General features: G+C 42.4%; 2 protein-coding genes across 8 annotated transcripts in view; one reads left to right on the forward strand and one right to left on the reverse strand.

Moving 5' to 3' along the window:
• The window catches only part of LOC146274000 (sialoadhesin-like), a 37,006-nt gene extending 27,451 nt beyond the window's left edge, over positions 1-9,555 (reverse strand). For 3 of the 6 annotated variants that reach the window (XM_084704507.1, XM_084704506.1, XM_084704505.1), the window contains exons 1-5: positions 9,481-9,555; positions 8,975-9,259; positions 8,647-8,892; positions 6,081-6,134; positions 5,887-5,949 (exon numbers count right to left, since the gene is read on the reverse strand). In XM_084704507.1, the coding sequence (XP_084560633.1) occupies positions 5,894-5,949; positions 6,081-6,134; positions 8,647-8,892; positions 8,975-9,259; positions 9,481-9,547 (708 nt within the window). In that variant the 5' untranslated portion in view covers positions 9,548-9,555 and the 3' untranslated portion in view covers positions 5,887-5,893. Of the gene's footprint in view, positions 1-5,886; positions 5,990-6,080; positions 6,135-8,646; positions 8,893-8,974; positions 9,260-9,480 lie in introns of all 6 variants that reach the window. The other 3 variants (XM_084704503.1, XM_084704502.1, XM_084704504.1) reach the window with 2 other exon arrangements.
• Positions 9,556-18,167: 8,612 nt separating this feature from the next.
• On the forward strand, positions 18,168-23,107 carry sycp3 (synaptonemal complex protein 3). 2 transcript variants are annotated; one of them, XM_084704518.1, is made up of 9 exons: positions 18,168-18,466; positions 18,693-18,809; positions 18,947-19,004; positions 19,165-19,199; positions 19,331-19,448; positions 19,539-19,638; positions 20,901-20,999; positions 22,411-22,515; positions 22,729-23,107. In XM_084704518.1, exons 2-9 carry the CDS (start codon positions 18,707-18,709, stop codon positions 22,780-22,782), a joined length of 672 nt encoding a protein of 223 aa, XP_084560644.1. In that variant the 5' UTR covers positions 18,168-18,466; positions 18,693-18,706; the 3' UTR covers positions 22,783-23,107. The 2 variants fall into 2 exon arrangements, with proteins under 2 accessions (XP_084560644.1, XP_084560643.1); XM_084704517.1 differs by having other exon boundaries at positions 18,172-18,466; positions 18,688-18,809.
• The last annotated feature ends 90 nt before the right edge of the window (positions 23,108-23,197 follow it).

Raw genomic sequence — 23,197 nt, forward strand, 5'->3', positions numbered from 1 at the left:
CCCACTGAGGTAAAATGGGCAACATGGTTTCAGATAAAATGGGCCATCATCTGTGTCACTCACAAACACACATACACGTGTTGGAGTGTGTGTGAGGGTGTGTGTGTGTGTGTGTGTGTGTCACACCATGACCCCCCCAACAGTAATAATGGTAGTAGATATTTTATGTACAGTGAGTATGGCGAAGGAGAAGGAAGCGAGAGGAGAGGAGAAAGGGAGAAGGAAAGAGAGAGAAAAGAGAGTAGGAACAAGGACCAGAGAGGAAAGGATACAAAGATGAAACAGGGATGGAAAGGAAGGCCAAACAATTACAATCTGTGGAAAGAGGAGAGGATAAAGGGGTCCTTAGATGAATACATGGAGGGAGAGAAGAAAGGAATTACAGTGAGTGTGCACCTCTTATCAAGAGCATGGGGTGTGCCGCAATCAACACTGCAAAGACGCATCAGTGGAAAGTTGACTGGCAGTGAACATGTGTCAGGGCAGAAGCCCTACCTTCCACAGGAGGCAGAAAGGGAGCTTGCTGCCACCCTAAACACATTGGCGCAGAGGGGGTTTCCCTTCACAAAACGTGATGTCCGGCAAGTGGCCTTTGATTTTGCAGCCAAGAACAACATTTCTGGTTTCTCCAAGACAGCAGGGAGGGCCGGATATTATTGGTTTAAGAACTTTCTAAAGCACAACCCAGAGCTTGGGATGTGCAAGCCAGAGGTCCTGTCTGCAGCACGGGCTGCTGGACTCAACAAAGAGGTGGTTAGCCAGTGGTTTAACCAGTATGAGAGCCTTTTGGTCAAGCTGGGTATTGAGGGCACACCGTCACATATATATGAAACTGTGACGAGTCTTGGCTTCAGGATCATTTTTTTTAAATTATGGCACATATGAATATGTTTGTTTAATGCAGTTTAAATGTTTTGTGGCTGTATAAGCAACTGTGTTTTAAAAGTAAATTTGATGATAAATTACAATTTCCCTTTGCAGTTTCACTGGCCCATTTTACCTGAACAGCTGGTCCATTTTACCTGAAAATGCTTGTGCCCAAAAAGTTGGCACAGCTGATGTTTCAAGAACTGAAGGGCCTAAATAATTTTATTACATCATTAAAAAAAAAAAGATCAAAAACAGTCATTAGTAATCATAAAAATACATGCAAAAGGCATATATGGTATTGTATTATTGTCCCAAACGATTTACCAAAAAGTGGCCCATTTTACCTGATATCACCCTAGTACATGCGCTTTCAGTAGGCCTACATAAATCCTCATAAGTGTCTATGAATTCGTATCAATTATACTCTTTGTTTTTATACTTATTCTGAAAAAGTTGATATCATAATTTTCGCTAGCAAGATCTCATTCGATGATTAATTTCCATTAAGCCTACTGCCAGCAGGCACACAGAAATGTGATCTGATTGATTTGGGTAATAAGGCACTAAAGATGAGCCGATACATTTTACCAAAATACGCATTTAGTTTATCGGCAATTTTTTTGCCAAGATGCCTGTCTTGCTCTGGCAGCAGTGGCGGTGTTTGACTTAGCCATGATAATATGCTTATTGTCTTCGGAGAGACTCATTATAATAGTTTGCTCAGATGGCGAGAATATCACCGCTCTCTCTTTCGTCTTTTCCGCCATTTCACCGTTAGAAAATCACGGTTTTGGTGATCGACCTTTGCTGGTTTTGGTGATCGACCTTTGCTGCCTTGAAGTAGGGCGTGCTCGTGCACTTGCCCTGATAAGTTTAGCCTGATAGAAATTAACCACATGATTTGGATGCGGATCAGCCGTCAACGAACCGATTTTTGCGGTTCTCAGTTAGCTCGCTAATGTTAACGGGCTAAAGGGACAATTGATTAGCTTAGCTTCAACTCTTACGACGAACGGGCCCCAGGAAAGGGATATGTTCAACTGTTTGGAAAACATATTGGCCAAGATCATGCACTTAAATCCTAATAATTATGGGCATTTGGTTCACACATGCACCGTGACATTATTCCACCCTGTTAGGACATATGATTAACAATCACAAAGCTTAAAAAATTTAAAGGTTTAACAATATTTACATTTTCTTGTCTATATTATGCCCCTTGTTCCATTTGATTTGTTTATTGCCTAAAAATAATTAGCAAATAATTTTGTGTGAGTTCATTGTGTTCAGCTAACTGTGTGGAATGTAACATAACAGGGGTGAAATTACCACCAACAATAAACATAAAATAAATTTTGTCAACTATGTTAGCCCTAGCTCTGTGAGTGATCATGATCTAGCTAGCATGAGGCCCCATGCATTTTACTTCTTATATAAAACCATATTTGAAATCATAAAATGTTATTTATTTCCTTAACAAAGTAGCCTAACGGGGTGGAACTTTAACGTTGTGACACAAAGGTTGACATTATGAAACTTGGGAAAAAAAGATACATCTTTAAAGTTCATACTTCAGTTGACCAAGTTTAATTCCCTCCAAAAGAAATGATGTAATTTCATGAACTTTGTGTTATGGGAAGAGTAGGCTATTTTCTTGAAAGAGGAAAAACTAGAAAACTAACAAGATATAACTTTTTTTCGGGGACACTCAGTAAATCCCCCCCAAAATAGTATATATTCTTTTTTTTATGCATAAGTAGAACAATTTTAACTTGGTCTACAACATAATGAGCAAATCATTTGAGTATTTTATTATTTAAAGGTATTTATTGTAAAAGTTGATAATTTGTGATGGGGACATGGAAAAACGAACATGTGTACGAAATACAAAAGTGGTTAAAATACCAAAAATATGTCTAAGAGACACGTATTGGTCATTTAGATATAAGGAAGACCTAAGCCTATAATTAAAGCATTTTAGAATTATTATTTTTTACAATTTACATCAAATATGAAGTAGGATTTCCTGCGGACATTAAAAGGCACCGGTTAACAGGATTGACCCAGATGTTGTTTGTTCCAGCAGGAGGTCAAAGAGCAGAGCTTCAATCAACAACTTTGTACGTCTACTCCAAGCTCTGTCTTGCGGTAAAGAGCAGGTTGCATGCCAGCAGAGTGGTAGGACAGAGAGAGCGGTGTACCGCAGCTAAAACAGCACATTGTTCCACATCTACAAATAACCCTGCTTCTGATCAGTACATCCTCTGTTCTGAAGAAGATGGCTTTAGAGGTGTGAGAGGTGAGGGGCACAGGGGGGGCCATGTCTTGGGGGGCATGTAGACATACGCAGAGAAGTACAGAGAGAGGTAAACCACGTGTGAAAAACTCACGTTGAAAACATGTGCTGAGAGGTGTGTGTATCTGGGGTGTGTTGCTGTTCATGTGTGTGTGTGTGTATCTGTTGCTATGTGCATTCATTTGTGTGTGTGTGTGTGTGTGTATCTGTTGCTATGTGCATTCATGTGTGTGTGTGTGTGTGTATCTGTTGCTATGTGCATTCATTTGTGTGTGTGTGTGTGTGTGTATATTGTGTTGTTATGTGCATGTGCAACGTCTCAATCTTTCCCCTCGATCCCGTAACCTTAGCCTAGCAAGCGTAACTTCTTAGCTAAGGGCTCTGATTGGTTGTGTTGGGGGGAGTTACTAGTAATATATTAGTTATTACTTATTATTGTTCAGTAAGCGTAGTGTGATTAAGTTACATTATTACTTTCTGTACAAAGTAATATTATTACTAATAGTAGTAGCCTAATATATTTCTTTCACTATTACTTTTAGTAGCAAGTTGTGGAAATGTGTCGCCATCTCTATTATTGTTTCAAGTGGATTTTTCTCTAGCTTCCAGCTTTGTTTCTCTGTGGACACTTTCGAGAAGTTTGAAGTGCTGTTTTTGGCAATGGATATTAATTTGTTGGGGGACAGTTTGCATTTCACTTAAATATTTTTTCCAATATCGTCAAAGAAAGCAAAATAGTGTGAATATGTCCACGCCAGAAACATAACACGTTCTGCGGCCATGTTTGCTGTTGTGTTTGTCAGCAGCGTGAATCATTGGCAAACAGTAAGCTACTGTTTCCAGGAAGAGTCGTTTAGGCAACTATCTGTATTTATCAGGCTATTTAAGTCCTTTGTTGAATTCATGCAGTAACTTGGACAAGTAACGCAAGTTACTTAAATAAGTAACTGTAATAATATTATCCACTGTCAAAAAGTCACGGGTTATATTACTTTGTTACTCACTTAAGTAATAATATTATGTAACGCGTTATATTATTATTTCTCAATTAAACGCCGCAGTATTTTTTACACAATGATCATTGTTGGTGCAGCGTTTATTCGAGGGCGGTGTTTAATTTGTAAGAGCGAGTTAGTGAATTGTAGCTGCAGTGCTGCCATAGACAAACAAAGAATAGACACGGAGGTCAAACACAAAGCCTAGTGTAAAATTGAAGCAGCATGCTGAAACGTTCTTACACTATCTTTCAAACAGAAAGCTGTGCAGAAAGCACTCACCAGCAGCAACAGATCTGTAGCATGTGAACTTGGGGTTGATGAAAGGCGAATTAGCAAGTGGCAAAGTCATCTACCTTTCTATGTTGTACACGTAGGCTAATTGTCGCAATTACATTATAATAATGTATAATTTTTTGTCATAATGTCATAATTTAGAATTATATAATTGTATTCAGTATTATTAAGTGACTTTATTTGGTAAGAGTAAAGTGCCTTTGTTTTGAAGACCTTTTGGGACGCTCGTGAGTGAGAGATTAGACAAGTTAACAGCAAGCGAAGCACGGACAATTTAATGCTCGATAAAAGTTTAAAGGTCCCATGACATGAAATATTCACTTTAGGAGGTTATTTAACATTAATATAAGTTGCCCTAGCCTGCCTTTGGTCCCCCAGTGGCTAGAAATGTCAATAGGTGTAAACCAAGCCCTGGGTTTTCTTCTCCGCCTTTGAGAAAATGAAAACTGAAACGCCCGGTTTTTTAAATGTTGGTTTTATGACGTCATAAGAGCGAAGGTTACCTCCCCTTTCTCTGCTTTGCCCGCACAGAGAATTTGGTCCACCAATGAGAAAATAAGCTATGACCATGCGAGCGCGATATTGGTTTTCCTCGAGTCATCATGGCTTGCAAACCACCGAAGCATGGCAGTTATCCCCGCCTCTTTCTTCCTCATAGCATTTAAAGCTACAGACACAGAAACAGCACGTGGGACTGTGGGACTGCTGGTAGTGGCTGTAATTCTGCACCAAGACTGAATTTCAGGAAAGGAACTTCAGATACAATATTAGGGGACCACTAAGGCCTATATAAAAGCTTTCAAAAACAGCATGTCATGGGATCTTTAAGTTTGTTATAGCTGATGTTAGCGATCTAAGGAAACCTCTCAAATCAAAATCAAATCAAATGTATTTGTATAGCCCTTTTTACATGCAAGCATGTCACAGAGGGCCTCTCTTCCCTTGTGTACAGCATGCAGCCAACGAGGTATGTCGTTTTGTGTCTGTATTTTCCTTTGGTTACATTTTCACGTTATTTACATGTTGCGCATATCATTGTATGTTCATATTAAGCTAATGTGGCCTTTATTTTCTCGTTATACTATTCACAGTTTTCACAGTGCATTTGGAGAAGAAGTTTTAAATAAACCTGTAGCAAGAAAGCAACTTGTCTGCCAGTGCTTCAAGGGAATTATACTCCACTTGTGATTTACTTGTTTAATAAATACTTTGTTTTAATTTAACCAATTAAATAACCGTTTTCAGATTTTTTTTGCTGCAACATTTAATCAAGGGCAGCGTGTATTATACAATGTTCATTTTTGGTGCAGCGTTTATTTGAGGGCTGCGTTAATTTGAGGGCAGCGTTTAATCGAAGAACTTCGGGACATAACGCATTACTTCAAACACTGGTCATAATGGTCCAGAGTGTGGGGTGTGATTTGGTACCTGCAGCTCAGCCTGGTCTCACTGAGGAGTAGATGACATCAGGTTCTGGGGGGAGGGGCTTCTCTGGAACACACACAGTAGGTCACACTGGCTCCTGCTGATCCTTACACAGAGATAAACTTGAATGTGAGGATATATGTGTGTGTGTGTGTGTTTGATGTATTTATGTATGTGTGTAAGCATTTGTGTCTCACCTGTTTCTGTCTTCACTGCTGAGTAGACAGGCTTTGCTGCTCGAGGGGGTCTCTCTGAGGAACATCAACACTGGTCAGATACATCTCTCTGTCTCTGAGGAACATCAACTCTTCTCTAAATTATCTTAACCTCTCTCTCTCCTCCTGTGTGTGTCTATCTCTCTTTACCTCTCTCTCCTCCTGTGTGTGTCTATCTCTCTTTACCTCTCTCTCCTCCTGTGTGTGTCTATCTCTCTTTACCTCTCTCTCCTCCTGTGTGTGTCTATCTCTCTTTACCTCTCTCTCCTCCTGTGTGTGTCTATCTCTCTTTACCTCTCTCTCCTCCTGTGTGTGTCTATCTCTCTTTACCTCTCTCTCCTCCTGTGTGTGTCTATCCCTCTTTACCTCTCTCTCCTCCTGTGTGTGTCTATCTCTCTTTACCTCTCTCTCCTCCTGTGTGTGTCTACCTCTCTATACCTCTCTCTCTCCTCCTGTGTGTGTCTATCTCTCTTTACCTCTCTCTCCTCCTGTGTGTGTCTATCTCTCTTTACCTCTCTCTCCTCCTGTGTGTGTCTATCTCTCTTTACCTCTCTCTCCTCCTGTGTGTGTCTATCTCTCTTTACCTCTCTCTCTCCTCCTGTGTGTGTCTATCTCTCTTTACCTCTCTCCTCCTGTGTGTGTCTACCTCTCTCTACCTCTCTCTCCTCCTGTGTGTCTACCTCTCTCTACCTCTCTCTCCTCCTGTGTGTCTACCTCTCGCTACCTCTCTCTCTCCTTCTGCTGGGTTCTGTATCATGTCTGAGTCTGAAGTCAGCGTAGGTCACATCTCTGGGACCAGCTACCTCACCACAACGTGGAGGAACACAAACACACACATGCCACACACATTCACACACCCACACACACACACCACACACACACAAACCCGTACACACACACACACATACCACACACATACACACACACAAACAAACACACAGCAGAAAATATTCTGAACAACTGTTATTAAATGACTACATATTCAAACACAGTGACATAACAGTGAGTCTCACCTTTACGTCTCTTCCTGAGGAGCAGCACCACCAGCAGAGAGACCACAGAGACCAAGAGACCAGCCACCCCCACAGAGACCAACACAGGAAGGGAGGGGGAGGGGGGAGGGGAAGAGGGGGAGGGAGGGGGAGAAGGAGAGGGTGGGGGAGAGGGGGAGGGAGGGGAAACGGGGGAGGGAGGGAGGGCTTGAAGAAGGAAATATCAACCATCAAATGTACTTGTTACATTGTGGTCTTTGGAACTGATTACTCTTAAGACAAGCTAAACTAAAAAATGTAATGATCTAAATCAGGGATGCCAGGATTACGGCCCGCGGGCCGGACCCGGCCCACTGTACCTCACATCCGGCCCACGGGTGATAAGGGGAGAATTATTTTTTTTATTGTATTTTTATCTAATTTGTTCAATTGTTTTTTTTTTTCTTTTTCGGTGGAATCTGTCGACTGTACGTCACATCTGGCCCGCGGGTGATAAGGGGAGAATATCTTTTTAAATGTTATTTTTATTTAAATTTTCAGTGGAATCTGTCAGTTGGTCTGTTGCTGCTTCCCGCCTCAGCTGAAGCAGCGCCGGTAGTGCTGATCCGATCAGTAATCGAGATGTTATCAAAAAAGAGGAAGGTCGACACTGAAGGTCGCATCTTTCAGGATAAATGGAAAGAAAAGTATTTCTTTTGGGAAGTAGGTGGCAAACCCGTGTGTCTCATTTGTTCTCAACAAGTGGCTGTAGCAAAAGAGTACAACATTAAACGATACGAGACCCACGCTGAGAAATACGGCGAGTACAAAGGGCAACTTCGGACTCAAAAGCTAAACTACGCATCTCTTGCAATTGAATCATTCTATCAATCCTTGCCACCACAGTACCCAATGCTCACGGCCTTCACAGGTAAAATACTTTGTATGTTTGGGACAACATATTTATGTGAGAAGCCCTTTTCCGTTATGAATATTATAAGTTGAAAGTGCGCAATCGCCTGACTCACGGACATCTGAATGATGTCATGAAAATAGCCACTTCCCAGAAACTATCGCCCGATATGGACAAGCTGGTGAAACGTAAAAGGTGTCTGGCTTCGATAAGTAGCTGAAGTGTTTTCATGTGTAGGCCTTCAATAAATATAATAAAAGCAATTGACAGTTAACGCTTGTGTTATTTACAGGAAATGTGCTTTTCTAATTCATAAATGTAGGCTACTTGCATGGATAGGAAAATGTTACGTTTTTAGAGGGTAACTGTCTTCTGCTTTAGGCTATGTAATTGTAGGCCTCATTGTGAGAATATTTTGGTGCCAATGCAGTTTCTTATTGATGTGTAGGTCTTCATGAAGTTTCAAATAGCCTACCTATCCATGTGTTGAGTCAGTGTTTGGCCAAAAGTGTAGTCCGGCCCCCTGAGGTCTTACTTGAAAAAAATATGGCCCCCTGTCCAATTTCACCCTGGCATCCCTGATCTAAATGATAATATCATTATTATTTAACTAACAGTTTCGAACATTCCTCCTGTGAAATCATATTTTAAAAGAAAGTATCACCTCTCACAGCCAGCCAGCTCTCTGGAGATCCTCCCAGCTCAGAATTGCTGCACTTGTACAACCCTGCATCAGACGTAGTCACAGCAGGGATGGTCATCTCTCCCGCAGCCTCAGTCCTGACCAGAGATCCATCCTTGTAGAAGGCAGCTGTGCGGTCAGAGGGAGGTCTCTGGTATCTACAGTGTAGAGTCACAGCTTGTCCCTCGTTCACAGGGAGGACAGGACTGTCCAGGATCACAGCTCCAGCTACAACAGAGGAGAAGGATTCAAAGGATCTTTCCAGAATCCAATGAAACGACAGTGGTTTATTCAGACCCTGTGAACGTACCATGTACTGTGATGTTGACAGCATGGCTGTGTTCTCCTGAGCCAGACTCACACCAGTACACTCCAGTGTCACCTGGGGACAGGTCTTTCACGTAGCAGGATGAGCCCACTAAAGACCCCCAGCCTGCTGCTCCACACTCTGAAGACCTTCCTTCTGTGGTGGTCCTCCTCACCCTCCCTCCAGCAGAGCTTCCCTGCTCCTCACAGCTCAGGGAGAAACTGTTATAATTGAAGAACTGAGATCTGCTGGGACTGACGCTCAGAGAGACTGCAGGAGATAGAGAGACTGTAGGAGGGCATGGGCAACACAGAGAGAGAGGAGATCACAGCTGTCAACTGTACGTGACCTCATAAACAACTTTCAACCTGAATTGAGAAACATGCTCTGTAACTAGTCAGAGTGCTGAAAGGATAGAACCGTGAAACAAGGATAGAACAGTAAAGGATGCAACAGTAGAACTACAATAGAACAGTAGAACCAGGATAGAACAGAAGAACAGTACTCACAGCAGCAGAGAGGTGAGAGGATGGAACAGCAGACACAGAGCATGAAGCAGAGTGGTGTGACCTCCATCCTGTCTGGCTGCTGACTGACTGTCTAACCAGCAGGGGAGCGGATACCATGACACACACACACACACATTGTGTAACCATCAGGGGAGCGGATACCATGATACACACACACACACACACTGTATCAAGGCCGTAGCCATGGAGTCAACATTGGGGGGGACGAATTACTTTTTTTAGGATAATCTCGGACAGCGTGCGTGGTTGCCTGTCGTAGCGTAGCACATTTATAGAGAGAGAGAGAGTAGGAGGGTATGAAAAGTCTGTGTGTGTGTATCTATTGGTGGTGTAGTTGTGAACGTGTGTCGCATGCAGTTTATCCACTAGGGGGTGGTGTTGAGTTCTAAAAGGTAACAGTACAAGATACTACACAAACATTTTTTCCATCACTAACTGTGAGTATTTCTCTCTCTGTGATTTGAACACACACAATATTGTAGGAGAAACTGCTCTGTAGGAAAACCTATTCATGTTATAGGTACCCTGATTTGTGTATTCTGGTGGGGTTCAAGTTTGAGCCCTGCCATCTAGTGGATGAAACAGGGCACTACAGGGGTACTACCGCAAATCTCCAAGAGTGTATGGCTGCAGCCTCCCGCCTCATGCCCTCCCGTCTCATGCTTCTACTTTTCAAAATAAAAGCTTGTCTGGTCCGCTATTTCTCCTTCCTACTTTGGTGTATGTTTTTTTTTGTTGTTGCTAGATTACAAACTAAAAATCCATGCTACGGCTGCAGCCTGGGAGGCCCAGTTGAGTTTAGGCGTCACAACGATGGTTGAGGTTAGGATTAGTTTAAGGCCAGGAGTCGCAGCAGAGGTCGAGGTTAAGGTTAGGCACAACCACAAAGGGTTGGGGGACAATGATGGTTGGTACAGCACACCGTGCATTTTGTCACCTGCGGTGTGTTCTTCTTTTTAAACACTGATGTTTACCTTAAGGAAAATTACAAAAAGAAACCATCAAAGTATGCAACCATAAATTGCTCAAAGTAACATTAGCTAATATTTGCTAACAAATGTCAACATAAAACGCTGATGCAGTTTTAAATGAAGGTCATCGCAGGTTTCATCAAATATACGTTAACATCAGGGACAGAACAATAACATCCAGAAATCAACAAACTAAATAGATTTAAAAAAAACAATTTCAATTTTTCAATTTATTGCAACAAACTTGCTCACAAATTTAGGCTACTTACTCACTTTCTGCTACACGAGTCACATTCTGCGATTGTCTGACAAGTTTTGCATGAGGTCACCTCGGGTAAATATTTGTATTTTCTTTGAATTTGAAATGGGATTTGTGGAATTGTCTCTGTTTTTTTTTGTAAAATAATATACTGCAAGAAGGATATTTGTTTCTCCTCTGCTCACACTTACCTGTTCTGTTATACCTTCAGTTACCATCCTGGTTTGTTAGTGTTTGATTACATCAAAGCCCAATAATTAGTCATAGCGCGTACATAACACACTGTTAACACAGCTGACTTTATAATGTTGTAGGATGGAACATTGGTTAAATGTTTGATTTGTATGTTCATACTGATCAATGTGTTACATTGTAAGATCCATCTTGAACAGGGGCGGATCTAGAAAAATATTCATGGTGTGGCAAGAGGGTGGCAGGAGATTTTGAGGGGTGGCACCCCGTGGCAGAAGTGTGTGAGATCAAATGAAAACTACAGGCTGTGCAACATGTATGCATTGTCAGTGAACACTGAAATGAATTTGAGGATTATAGGTCACACGGCCAAAAAGCTATTGAAGTTAGAGGAAGATCTATTTTGAATAAATATATTTTTAATAACCTGAGATGAAAATGAAAAAAAAAGGCTGTGCAGCATGAATGGATACATCTTTAACAGTTAAACATTATTTTGACGCTCCTAGTTCATGTTGTTAAAAAACGATTGTAATTTTGTAATTTGTTGACGGTCCCTAAACATAAGCGGCCGGTAATAGCGGTGCTAAACACCGGTTAAATAACACAATACTGGGCGTCCGAATATCTGTTGAATATCGAACTTCGAACAAACTTTACTACGGTAATCTTTCCCAAAGCATTCACAAGTTAGCGTTATTAACCTCAATTCAACAGGAAAACAAACCCTAATTCCGTTAGCCCTGCACTTTTATATTTATTCTTAGTCATTAATAGATATTTGCTTAACACCTCATTCCTCCAATGTGGTCTGCCGACGATTTCCTTGAGTTGGAGCCTTTTATGGTCAGTTCGCGCCTTCCTTAAGTTCAAATGAAAGCAACTTCGGTCGGCGGAGTGGGGAGGGTGGTTGGTTTTATGCCACCCCGTAGATCCACCCCTGAAAGACTAGTTTTGGCCGTCTAGAATCAGCAGGCCTAGTCTCACTCACAATCCGGTATTGTCAATAAATCAATAAAGATGAATTAAGTTGTACATTAAAAACCTTTAACAGGCCAACGAATAATTCTTCAAGCCACATTACACGTTACAGTGGAAACGACAGGGTATGTTTCTGAGAAAGGAAGCTGGCCACAGGTACTGAGAACTGCTGCAAAACCACAGAGGAGGAAGCTGTAGTTCGACCGGGGAGGGAGACAACAGAGATCGTTTCCTTTCATTGTGTGACCTTTTCTTTTAATGTTTATCGTATCCATAAGACAGGTGGACAGAGACAAGAAACTAATGAGTGAGATTGAGGAAAGACGTTCAAGAAATGGCCTCCACCAGATTCGAACCTTAGCTAGGCATTAATCTTAATCAAGGGCGTAGGTTTGGTCTCAGACTTGGTGGGGACATCCACCCATCTACCCCCCCCCCCCTATAACTGTTTCCTATAAATAATAAATAATCCATGCTTGAATAAATATGATTGGTTGAGCATCCTAAAAACAAACATCAATGCTGATCACTAAAAATAAATCTGGAGTGTTTTCATTCCGTCTTTCTTGCATACAAAATGGTTCTTTCATTTTGTAGCCTTTCCTATGCTTAGCAAGTTTAACCCTCCTACCATATTGTATACAGTGTTATTTGGACATTAATAATCAAATCATGATTCATTATATTTTAATAACCAACAGTGTTAACTTATTCACATTGCCAACTGGTTTTTCCCGCACCTGTCTAGCAATGCAGTGACAGTCCATCAACTGTGAATTCGTCCTAGGCTAGACTCCTAACCTTGGTTGAAAGATTAGCTACAGAAGCTAGGTTTAGCTGTAACAATATCCTGGGTAACATATTATATCACCAGTTAATACTTTTTCCACAGTATAATCTGCATTTGAAAGTCTGGTGATCACTACAACTGCTAGTGTGCCTAGTTATTTAGCCTTACTTACACTCTGCTTTTTCAAAAAGCTTCATATGTCACCTTTCTACTTCTTGGGTGGAGGAATATCTGATCTACAAAGCACAAAGAGGGGCAAACTTGTACATAGTGAAGGGCAAAGGGAATATTAAAATGTGTTACTCTGGCCTTTTATGGATGTATTGTCGGCAGACAGCCCTGGTAAGTTAGCTGTTACGTTGTCGCCGACACACCCGCTAGCTTGTCTGCCACTGCCAGTGCAAGCAAGCAAAATAGCATGTACTTCTTCCCGTGCGTGTCGCGTGTCAGACAACCCCCCCCCCCCCCCCCCCAAGTACCTAGCGTCCCCCCCTAAATATACGCCCATGGTCTTAATGGTAAACACTCTCATCCAGGTGAGCTAGTGCCATGGAAGAAAAAAGGGTCCAATAGAATATAGAACACTGTATCCAAGGTATTGAAGTTGTATTGAAGCTTTGAGGCCAACGGGTTCCATTAAGAACTGTTAATGGCTTCCATAGCCCCTTGTGGAGTTCTAACATTAAGTAAACTGTTTCTAGATGGCTCTATTGCTGTTACAAAGAATAAATAATATGTCACCTTCAGCAGCAGTCTTTTAAAGTTTGGCGGAAAACACAGAGAATCAGACTGTTTTTCGAGGCACAGACCACATAATCTCACAATCTCCTTTCAAGGCATCATTGACCAAGCAGATGATAAAACAAAAATGAGAAGATAAAACAAACCTTAGTTCATAAATACAAAAGTTGCTTCTGACAGTAAAAATGACATAAGTCATGCTTTCCATACACTGAGCCATTAGCCTGTGGCTCACCAGCACCCCCTGCTGGACATGATTATACATGGCATCCCAGGTACCTGTGGACTGGGTGATGGTGTAACCTGGCGTGGGTTTGGTTTTAACATCGATGGGGGAAATATTTTTGGAGGAAATTAAAGTTTTTTTTCCCCTGGAAACCCTGTCTTGCCTGTGTCTCTAAGCACTGGGACCCCTCCTACACTCTGTACATGTCACACTGGGACCCCCTCCTACACTCTGTACATGTCACACTGGGACCCCTCCTACACTCTGTACATGTCACACTGGGACCCCTCCTACACTCTGTACATGTCACATGTACTGTTTCTGTACAGAAAAACACAAGAAATCAATTTTAGTCATAAACATTTTATTTTATTGTAATCAGTCAACACTGGTCAGTCAACAATATATTGCATGTGTGTCACCATTGAGTTAAAAGTTAACATGCTTTAAATCGCTATTAGGTGGAGCCAGACGAAAACCAAAAATGGCTGTGCATGTTGTGTTTTGGAATTTCATTTTAAAGGGTTGATTGCAAAACCGAATTGACCTTGTCACAGTTGCAACAGTTTGGTGGGTAAAATGGACATACATTGAACCTCAAAGTCCATTGACGCCTCTTTCCTATGTAAATCACAAAATAAAAAATTTAGCTGTAAAACAGTCAGTTTTGGAGTAAAAAAACGCCCTGCTCTGTGTACTTCCACATAATTGCTCAACTTTTTATAGCCAATTTCCTGGCCTAAATACGTCCACTGCAAACACGTATCGAATCGTTCACCTCTCAACAGTGTCTTCGGATCAATGTTTCGTTCTTCTGACAACCGGGTCTTCGGATCAATGATTCGTTCATCTGCTGGGTATGAGTCTTTTGATCGGTGGACCAAAATAAGTGCCAAAGGGAGGAACCAAAAGAGCATGTAGTTAAACAAGTTACAATTAAACAACATGAATCGCTATAAGTGCAAGTGTACCTGTGGAAAAGCAAGTAACAGTAAAATAAAATATTTCACAGCGAGTACAACAATTCAAATCAGTTACCACTAACCAACAAGAGCAACAAGTCTCTAAGCAAGAGTCATTGTGATCCTAGAGGAAACTAACATTGTGTCCAGCAAACCATTCCTAAATACCATTGTACTCCCGGAACAAGTGCGTCTTGAGCCTTTTATTGAAGGTGGGGAGACAGTCAGTGTCTCTTATGGAGGTGGGGAGTTGATTCCACCACTGGGGGGCAAGACAGGAGAAGAGCTTGTGTTGGGACAGGGCGGTCTTGAGCGGTGGGACCACCAGGTGGTTGTCTGAAGAAGACCGTAAGTGGCGGGTTGGGGTGTCTGGCTGCAGGAGAGACTTGATGTAGTCGGGTGCAGTCCCGGTCACTGCCCGGAAGGTCAGTACCAGGGTCTTGAATCTGATGCGGGCCGTGATGGGTAGCCAGTGAAGGGAGATAAGGAGTGGAGTAACGTGGGAGTGTCTGGGTAGATTGAAGACCAGACGGGCTGCCGCATTCTGAATCCTCTGAAGAGGGCGGGTTGCGCATGCTGGGAGACCGGCGAGCAGCAAATTGCAGTAGTCCAACTTGGAGAGGACCAGTGCTTGGACTAGCAGCTGGGTGGAGTGCTCAGACAGGTATCTCCTGATCTTCTGGATGTTGTAAAGGGTGAATCTACACGACCGGGAGACTGCCGCAATGTGGGCTGTGAGGGAGAGCTTGTCATCCATGGTAACCCCAAGGTTCCTGGCAGAGGATGAGGGGGTTACCGTTGCACATCCCAGGGTGATTGACAGATCGTGGGAGATGGAGGGTTTGGCCGGGATGATGAGAAGTTCTATTTTGGCGAGGTTCAGCTGGAGGTGGTGCTTGGTCATCCAGGCGTAGATGTCTGTGAGGCAAGCCTCAATCCTAGCCGAGTGGGGGAGGTGGGTTAAGAAGGGTGTAGAAGGTAGAAAAAAGCTTGTGGGGGTTTGAAGCAGAGTTAATTTTGTTCAGAAAGTAGAGGGTTTTAGCACCGTTATGTGAGAAGAGAAGGATTTAAGGAGGGAGTGATACTTATCAAGGTCCAGACCGTCTTTGGACTTGCGCCATCTCCTCTCAGCTGCTCGAAGGGTGGACCGTTCTTCACGGATAACATCCATAAGCCACGGGTAGGAGGGAGAAAATCGTGCAGGCCTGGTTGACAGGGGACAGAGAGTCAAGTGATGCAGTTAAAGTGGTTAACAGGGTGGGGGTGGCAGTGTTAGTGGGGTGGGACGAGAACTTGTCAATGGGAGGGAGGGAGGATGTTACAATAGAGGAGAAATGGGATAGGGAGCGGAGGTTGCGCCGGAAAGTTACGAGGGGAGGGAAGGTAGGAGGAGTTGGAGGGAGAGAATTGGATAGAGTAGTGATCAGAAATGTGCAGTGGGGTTACAGAGGTTAGCTCAGTGATACAGTTACGTGTCAAGATGAGGTCTAGCTGTTTGCCTGCCTTGTGGGTCGCCAGTGTGCTCAGCAGCGTCAGGTCGAAGGAAGTCAGGAGAGACAAGAAGTCGACGGCCTACGTTCCTTGGAGGTGGATGTTAAAGTCCCCAAGGACTATCAGGGGGGTTCCATCATCTGGGAAGACGCTGAGGCGCATGTCCAGCTCCTCCACAAAGTCGGCTAGCAGTCCTGGTGGGCGATAAAGAACAATTAAGCATGCTTTGATAGGATCAGTTAGGATCAATTATACTACTTCATATTGACTGTTATACACACACAATACTGTTTATATTGACTGTCAGACACAGACAATTATACTGCTTCATACTGACTGTTAAACACACACAAGTAGCCAATACATGACTGTACTAGGTAACGATACACTCAGCTCACGATTCAAAGCGTATCACGATACCGGGTGTACAATACAATACTTATCACAATATTTTGAACAACATTTTAAATTAAACTGAAATTTACTTAAGATTTATTTCCGAAACATTTTCAATAATTTTATTTTTTTCATACAATTCAGTTAACTCCGTTCATGCAATTGCTGTGAATGCACGCATGACGCAGGTGCAGAGTAGGTTGCGTGCCGGTAGCTCAGCCAATAGAATTAAACAGACGTCGTATTGTAAACAAATATTGCCATAACTCTAAGATACATATTGTAAAAATTTTGTATATATTGTTCCTGTTTTATATTGACTGTTAGACACACTGGAAAAATGATCGAAGACTCGTACCTGAAAGAAGTCACCTGGGGTCTCATTTATAAAACTGTGCGTAGGGTTCTTACTAAAAGTGTACGTACGCCCAAAAGCCTAAAATGGCGTACGCACACAAAAATTCAGATTTATAAAACCGTGCGTACGCACACCTGTACGCAATGTTCCCTTTATAAATCACAGATTACCCACAAGTGTGCGTACGTGAATCAGCATTGTACCCCACCCTGAACACGCCCATTTTTTACCATAAATAGTCAATGCAAAGCACCTCATGAATGCTAATCTAGTATCTCATCATGACCCTGGCATACGATTGTTCTTTACGGTGAATCATAGCGCATGACAACTTCTCAGACACTGTTAGCCTATTGGTGGAGCCCGAAAACTCCGAAAATGTGGTGGCCGGTAGATCACTAATTTAAAAAAACTGTGCGAGTGGTCAACTGTGCCAGTGATATACTGCGAGTCAAAATACAATTTGAAAAGAAAAGCGTTTTGTTATGAACAGTCTTCTATTAAAGTCTGGACTGATAACGAGGACGTAGCGATTACACGGGAGCTTAACGACTGTATTTCCAGTTTTTGACATATGAGGATATTTGCACAGTATTAAATAAATATATTCAGTTATACACTGTGTTCTGCAGTTATCTAAAGGTAGGATATGTGATGTTATCCTGTATTCCATGCAGTCGGGGAATCTCCCCCTCCTGAACTCCCGTAGTGGACAATCTGATGGTGAGGAAGCGCTGAATTTAAAAAAAAAATTTGAGTTGGATTGTACAAGGTGTTTATGGAACAAAAATCACTCAGTACAAGCGCAAATAACACTGCTGGATGTAATCTCCATGATAATCATGAAATTGAATGAAAAAAACGTGTGTGAGGAAAACAAAATATATAAATATTACGAGTAATGTTCTTCCCACATTCAATTTCTGCAGTCTGACTACAGTACGGTCATCTGCGTCGCCAATTCCAACTGTTTTCAAAATGTGCGTAGGCCTACATTCTCCCGTCAAGTTTGTTTTTTATAAATCACAACCTTTGCGTGGAAAGTGGCGTACGCACATTTTCAGTCCCGTTTTGTGCGTACGCAAGCTTTATAAATGAGACCCCAGAGCAGTTTAATTGTTTGCCGTGATAATTAAATGCTTATGTGATAATAAAGGAAAATGTTAAATAAACTGTCATGATGTAGCCTATTGTATTTAAGTAGGCTATACAAGTATATTTGCCTCACAAATGTGCCATTCCCTTCTATCCTCAAATTTATCTTGACTGGTTTAGATGTTCTAAGATTTCTTCTAGAAGGAAAAATGATCCAAAGACTCGTACCCGAAGATAGGCCACGTGAAAAATGATTCAAAGACTCGTATCCGAAGACTAGGGAGATAAACTAATACTTTCTGTTTCCTCTACTGCGCCGCAACAGACCGAATTACAACATAATTAAATAACATTTCTATCCAGGTCCATCCTCGTGCACTGTCGTAGTGTTGCTTGGCGCCCTGGGTGAGTGACACTCAGGTCTTGTACTAGTCTACCTCAACATTTTACCTGACTGCTTCTCTCCTCAGACCAAAGAGAACCCAAACTGTGGAAAATCACCAGTAAGTAAAACTACAAGTACAACGTCAAACAGTGTTTTTAAAATGAGCTTAGCGTAGCTCAAACCCACCAGAGATGGAGAGAGATAACCTAGCTATCGAATGCTAATCTAGTAGCTACTGTACAGTAGCCTAACGGTTACAGTATTGTAGCCGTCGTAATTGTTACCTGTTAAATTATCTGTTAATTTTCTTCATTTATCTTTATGTTTTCATTAAAAAAGAATAGCTAGACCCATCAAGATGGCAACTAACAAAGGACGTGCTCAGAAAGCCAAAACGAAAGGCCATACTACCGCCTCAAGCCACCCTCACGGAAACGACATGAACGAATCCGTGACTGAAGGTGCTAACTGTAATCAACAGTTTACCGCTATTATAAATTAGCTAGCTAAATTCCGAAGCTAGCCAGTTCTTTTCAGGATTGTTATTGATTTTAACCTAAATTCGAGAATGTAATGCTTTCTGTACTTTCTGTGGCAGATGCAATGGTGGGAAGGAAAAGAATCGCCTCTGAAGAAGAAGATAATATCACCGAAGGGTACAGTACCGTCGACACATGATGTTTTTGTGTAGGCCTATTCTGCTCACACATTTTAACTCCATAGCGATGTAAAATACATATATATCAGATTAGAAACACGGACAAATCTGATCAAATGAAATGTCTGTGGTTTTCCCCATTTTGTCTGTATGTTCAGAGGGAATGTGACGATGATGCTGGACAGATTTGGAGGTAGGGGTGGCACTTGAACTAATTCTCTTCCAACAATGATTTGTTTTGCTCTGGGGTGCTGGTGATAAATCTCGCCCAGGGCACCAAATGTGCTTGGACCGGTACTGAGTCATGGTCCCTTTTGCTTCCAGCCGACATAACCAAGGCGTTCCAGGCCAAGCGGAAACGCTTGGAGACCTTCACCAAGGCTTCCGTAAAGACCAGCAATCACAAGATAGAGCAGCTCTGGAAGACTCAACAGAAAGACAGGTCAGAGGTTGATACACTGCTAAACGTGAGCATTAACGGAACACAAAGAAAATGCATATGAATAATTTGGACTTGATATCTGCCCTGCAGGAGTGAGGTGACAGAGGCGTACTCCACCCAGTTCAATGCTGTCTTCACACAGTGGGACACCGATGTACAGAAGTCTAAGGAGCAGGAGGAGAAACTTCTGGTAGGGTTCTGCCAGGCACCACACACACACACCAACCATTCATCAGGAAAACTGAACTGTTTCTTCTTGAAACCATAAACAATATGTGTCGTTTGGAAAGCGACAACCAGGGGCCTCATGTATAAAGGATTGCGCAGCTTTCATACCAGAAGATAGCGTACGGCCAAAACTCGAAAAGTACCTACGCACAGAAATATTCACATGTATAAAACCGGTCGTACGCCAGGTCCTGTGCACCTTTCCTTTATAAATCACAATCAACGTGAAATTGACCGCACGTGAACGAGCCACTGACCCCGCCTTGCCTCCTCCCATAAATGAATATGCAGATGTATGACTATAAATGCGCTCCTGAGGTCATTTATTTATCTGAATTACCGTCTTTCTTCGAATAAACGCCGCCCTCGAATAAACGCCACTCAACAAACGTTAAACACAGAGGCTTTTATTCGAAGACCTACGGTGACTGTGAGATCGAGGTTCTGACAACAGAGGTGGAGGCGAGAAGATGTGTCCTGTTTGGCGGCCTGTCATCAGGTATTAGCGACAAAAGAAAGTTGGCGGAGTGGAAAACTGTTACTATTTGCGCCCTTTCTTGTTTTTAACCTGTAGCACTTTGAGATTTAGCTAAATGTAAAGTGCATTACAAATAAAATTATTATTATAGGGCCATAAATGCTGTGGGTTCAGAGAACCGGACCATGGCAGAAATTAAGAAGAAATGGTCCGATGTAAAACTTTAAATGAAGAAACGAGTGGTGGCGCATCGTAACAGCATGGCAGGGTTAGCGTGACATGCATTTCCTGAGTGATTTTGTCATTTGTTTGACACCCTCAAGTTTAACAGAAGTTATTAAGTGGTGGCGGATTAAACAGAAGGCTATATAGAATTTCCTGTTTTGGGTTTTGGCATTTTGATGTGATCATCCATATTAATGATCAAACTTTTTTTTTTCTTTTTTCTTCTATAGTCAACGTCATATAGAAGTAGTGGAAACTTTATTTTGTAATGTTTGGTGAGTCTCGGCACTGTTCAGTTAGAATTCGCCATGTTACAGAGCCAGACAAGACTTTGCGGACGGCCCGCACATTCTCACGTAAATCTTTATACATCACAAAGTGTGCGTGAAAACCAGCGTATGCAAGCTTTTTGTGCGTACGCAACGTTTATACATGAGGTCCCAGAACTTTGGTCATTAACAAGGTCTCTTATACAACTCCTCAGTTTGACTTTTACAAACGCACTTTGTCCCTGAGTACAGAGCATGTTCCAGCACCAGCAGAAGATGTTTCAACACATGAGGGCTTCACAGAGTCAGAGGCTGAAGACCCTCAAACAGCTCCTAGAGCAGTACATCCAGGTAAACACATCACCTCTATAGAGCAGTACATCCAGGTAAACACATCACCTCTATAGAGCAGTACCTCCAGGTAAACACATCACCTCTATAGAGCAGTACCTTCAGGTAAACACATCACCTCTATAGAGCAGTACATCCAGGTAAACACATCACCTCTATAGAGCAGTACCTCCAGGTAAACACATCACCTCTATAGAGCAGTACATCCAGGTAAACACATCACCTCCATAGAGCAGTACCTTCAGGTAAACACATCACCTCCATAGAGCAGTACCTTCAGGTAAACACATCACCTCTATAGAGCAGTACATCCAGGTAAACACATCACCTCTATAGAGCAGTACCTTCAGGTAAACACATCACCTCCATAGAGCAGTACCTTCAGGTAAACACATCACCTCTATAGAGCAGTACATCCAGGTAAACACATCACCTCCATAGAGCAGTACCTTCAGGTAAACACATCACCTCTATAGAGCAGTACCTCCAGGTAAACACATCACCTCCATAGAGCAGTACCTTCAGGTAAACACATCACCTCTATAGAGCAGTACATCCAGGTAAACACATCACCTCTATAGAGCAGTACATCCAGGTAAACACATCACCTCTATAGAGCAGTACCTTCAGGTAAACACATCACCTCCATAGAGCAGTACCTTCAGGTAAACACATCACCTCTATAGAGCAGTACATCCAGGTAAACACATCACCTCCATAGAGCAGTACCTTCAGGTAAACACATCACCTCTATAGAGCAGTACCTCCAGGTAAACACATTACCTCTATAGAGCAGTACATCCAGGTAAACACATCACCTCCATAGAGCAGTACCTCCAGGTAAACACATCACCTCTATAGAGCAGTACCTTCAGGTAAACACATCACCTCTATAGAGCAGTACCTCCAGGTAAACACATTACCTCTATAGAGCAGTACATCCAGGTAAACACATCACCTCCATAGAGCAGTACCTTCAGGTAAACACATCACCTCTATAGAGCAGTACCTCCAGGTAAACACATTACCTCTATAGAGCAGTACATCCAGGTAAACACATCACCTCCATAGAGCAGTACCTCCAGGTAAACACATCACCTCTATAGAGCAGGTCATCCAGGTAAACACATTACCTCTATAGAGCAGTACCTCCAGGTAAACACAACACCTCCATAGAGCAGTACCTCCAGGTAAACACATCACCTCCATAGAGCAGTACCTTCAGGTAAACACATCACCTCCATAGAGCAGTACCTCCAGGTAAACACATCACCTCCATAGAGCAGTACCTTCAGGTAAACACACCTCTGTAGCAAAGCAATCATAGATGAGTTGTTGGCATGCTAGCTGGAGGTAAGGATGTGAGTGAAGTGAAACAGGAACAGTGCGTGTCCTGACTCTTCCCCGGTAGAGCCTGGAAGCGATGGAGAAGAACCACACCAGCCAGCTGACTGCCGTTCAGGGAGATCTACGCCAAGAGATGGCCTTGTTCCAGAAGAAGATTCTCATGGATACTGTGAGTGGTTGGGAATGACAGAAGCCTGGTTGAAGTTGACTCAGGGGGGAGTCTGATTGTGTCTGTGGCTGCACTCTGGTGGTGGAAAGACCCCTAAGACTCTAGGTCTAACCCCATTTATGTTATAATGCCCTCCCGTACCAAAGGGGCACCAATGTATATTCATAAAAACAACATATTCTCCACCAATAATGGATCTGTTTGAATTCACAGCAACAGCAAGAGATGGCCACAGTTCGTAAGTCTCTCCAGTCTCTGCTGATGTAGAATGTCAGGGTGCAGGAAGCTGAGGAGAAGTTGTCCTACCTGAGAGCCTTTTGGGCGGTGATGGTTCACCAGTGTCGCTACAGCTAACGGTTCATGAGGAACGGCAGCAGGTTCCTTTATGCAGTGAAGATACAGCTTGTTCTGTTGGTTTGTTGACCGGTTAGTGTTTTACTGAGTGTAAACCTTTTAGATGGCTGTGTTTACTTTGTCATTTAAGCCTGTTAGTTTACTTCATTGAAGCCATGTTGGAATGTGGATGGGATTTCTAAAATATATGTATATATTGTTACCAGTGAGAGTTATATAATAAAGATAATACATGTAATTGCATGTGTGCACAGCACTAGTGTTTACATTAAGAGATTAATAAAATTTGACAACTGACACACCCTACCTCAAGAAATTAAGAGTGAAA

This window comes from Hypomesus nipponensis, chromosome 9 (assembly GCF_054491055.1).
Source record: "Hypomesus nipponensis isolate SF chromosome 9, ASM5449105v1, whole genome shotgun sequence".
NCBI classification, from domain to species: Eukaryota; Metazoa; Chordata; class Actinopteri; order Osmeriformes; family Osmeridae; genus Hypomesus; species Hypomesus nipponensis.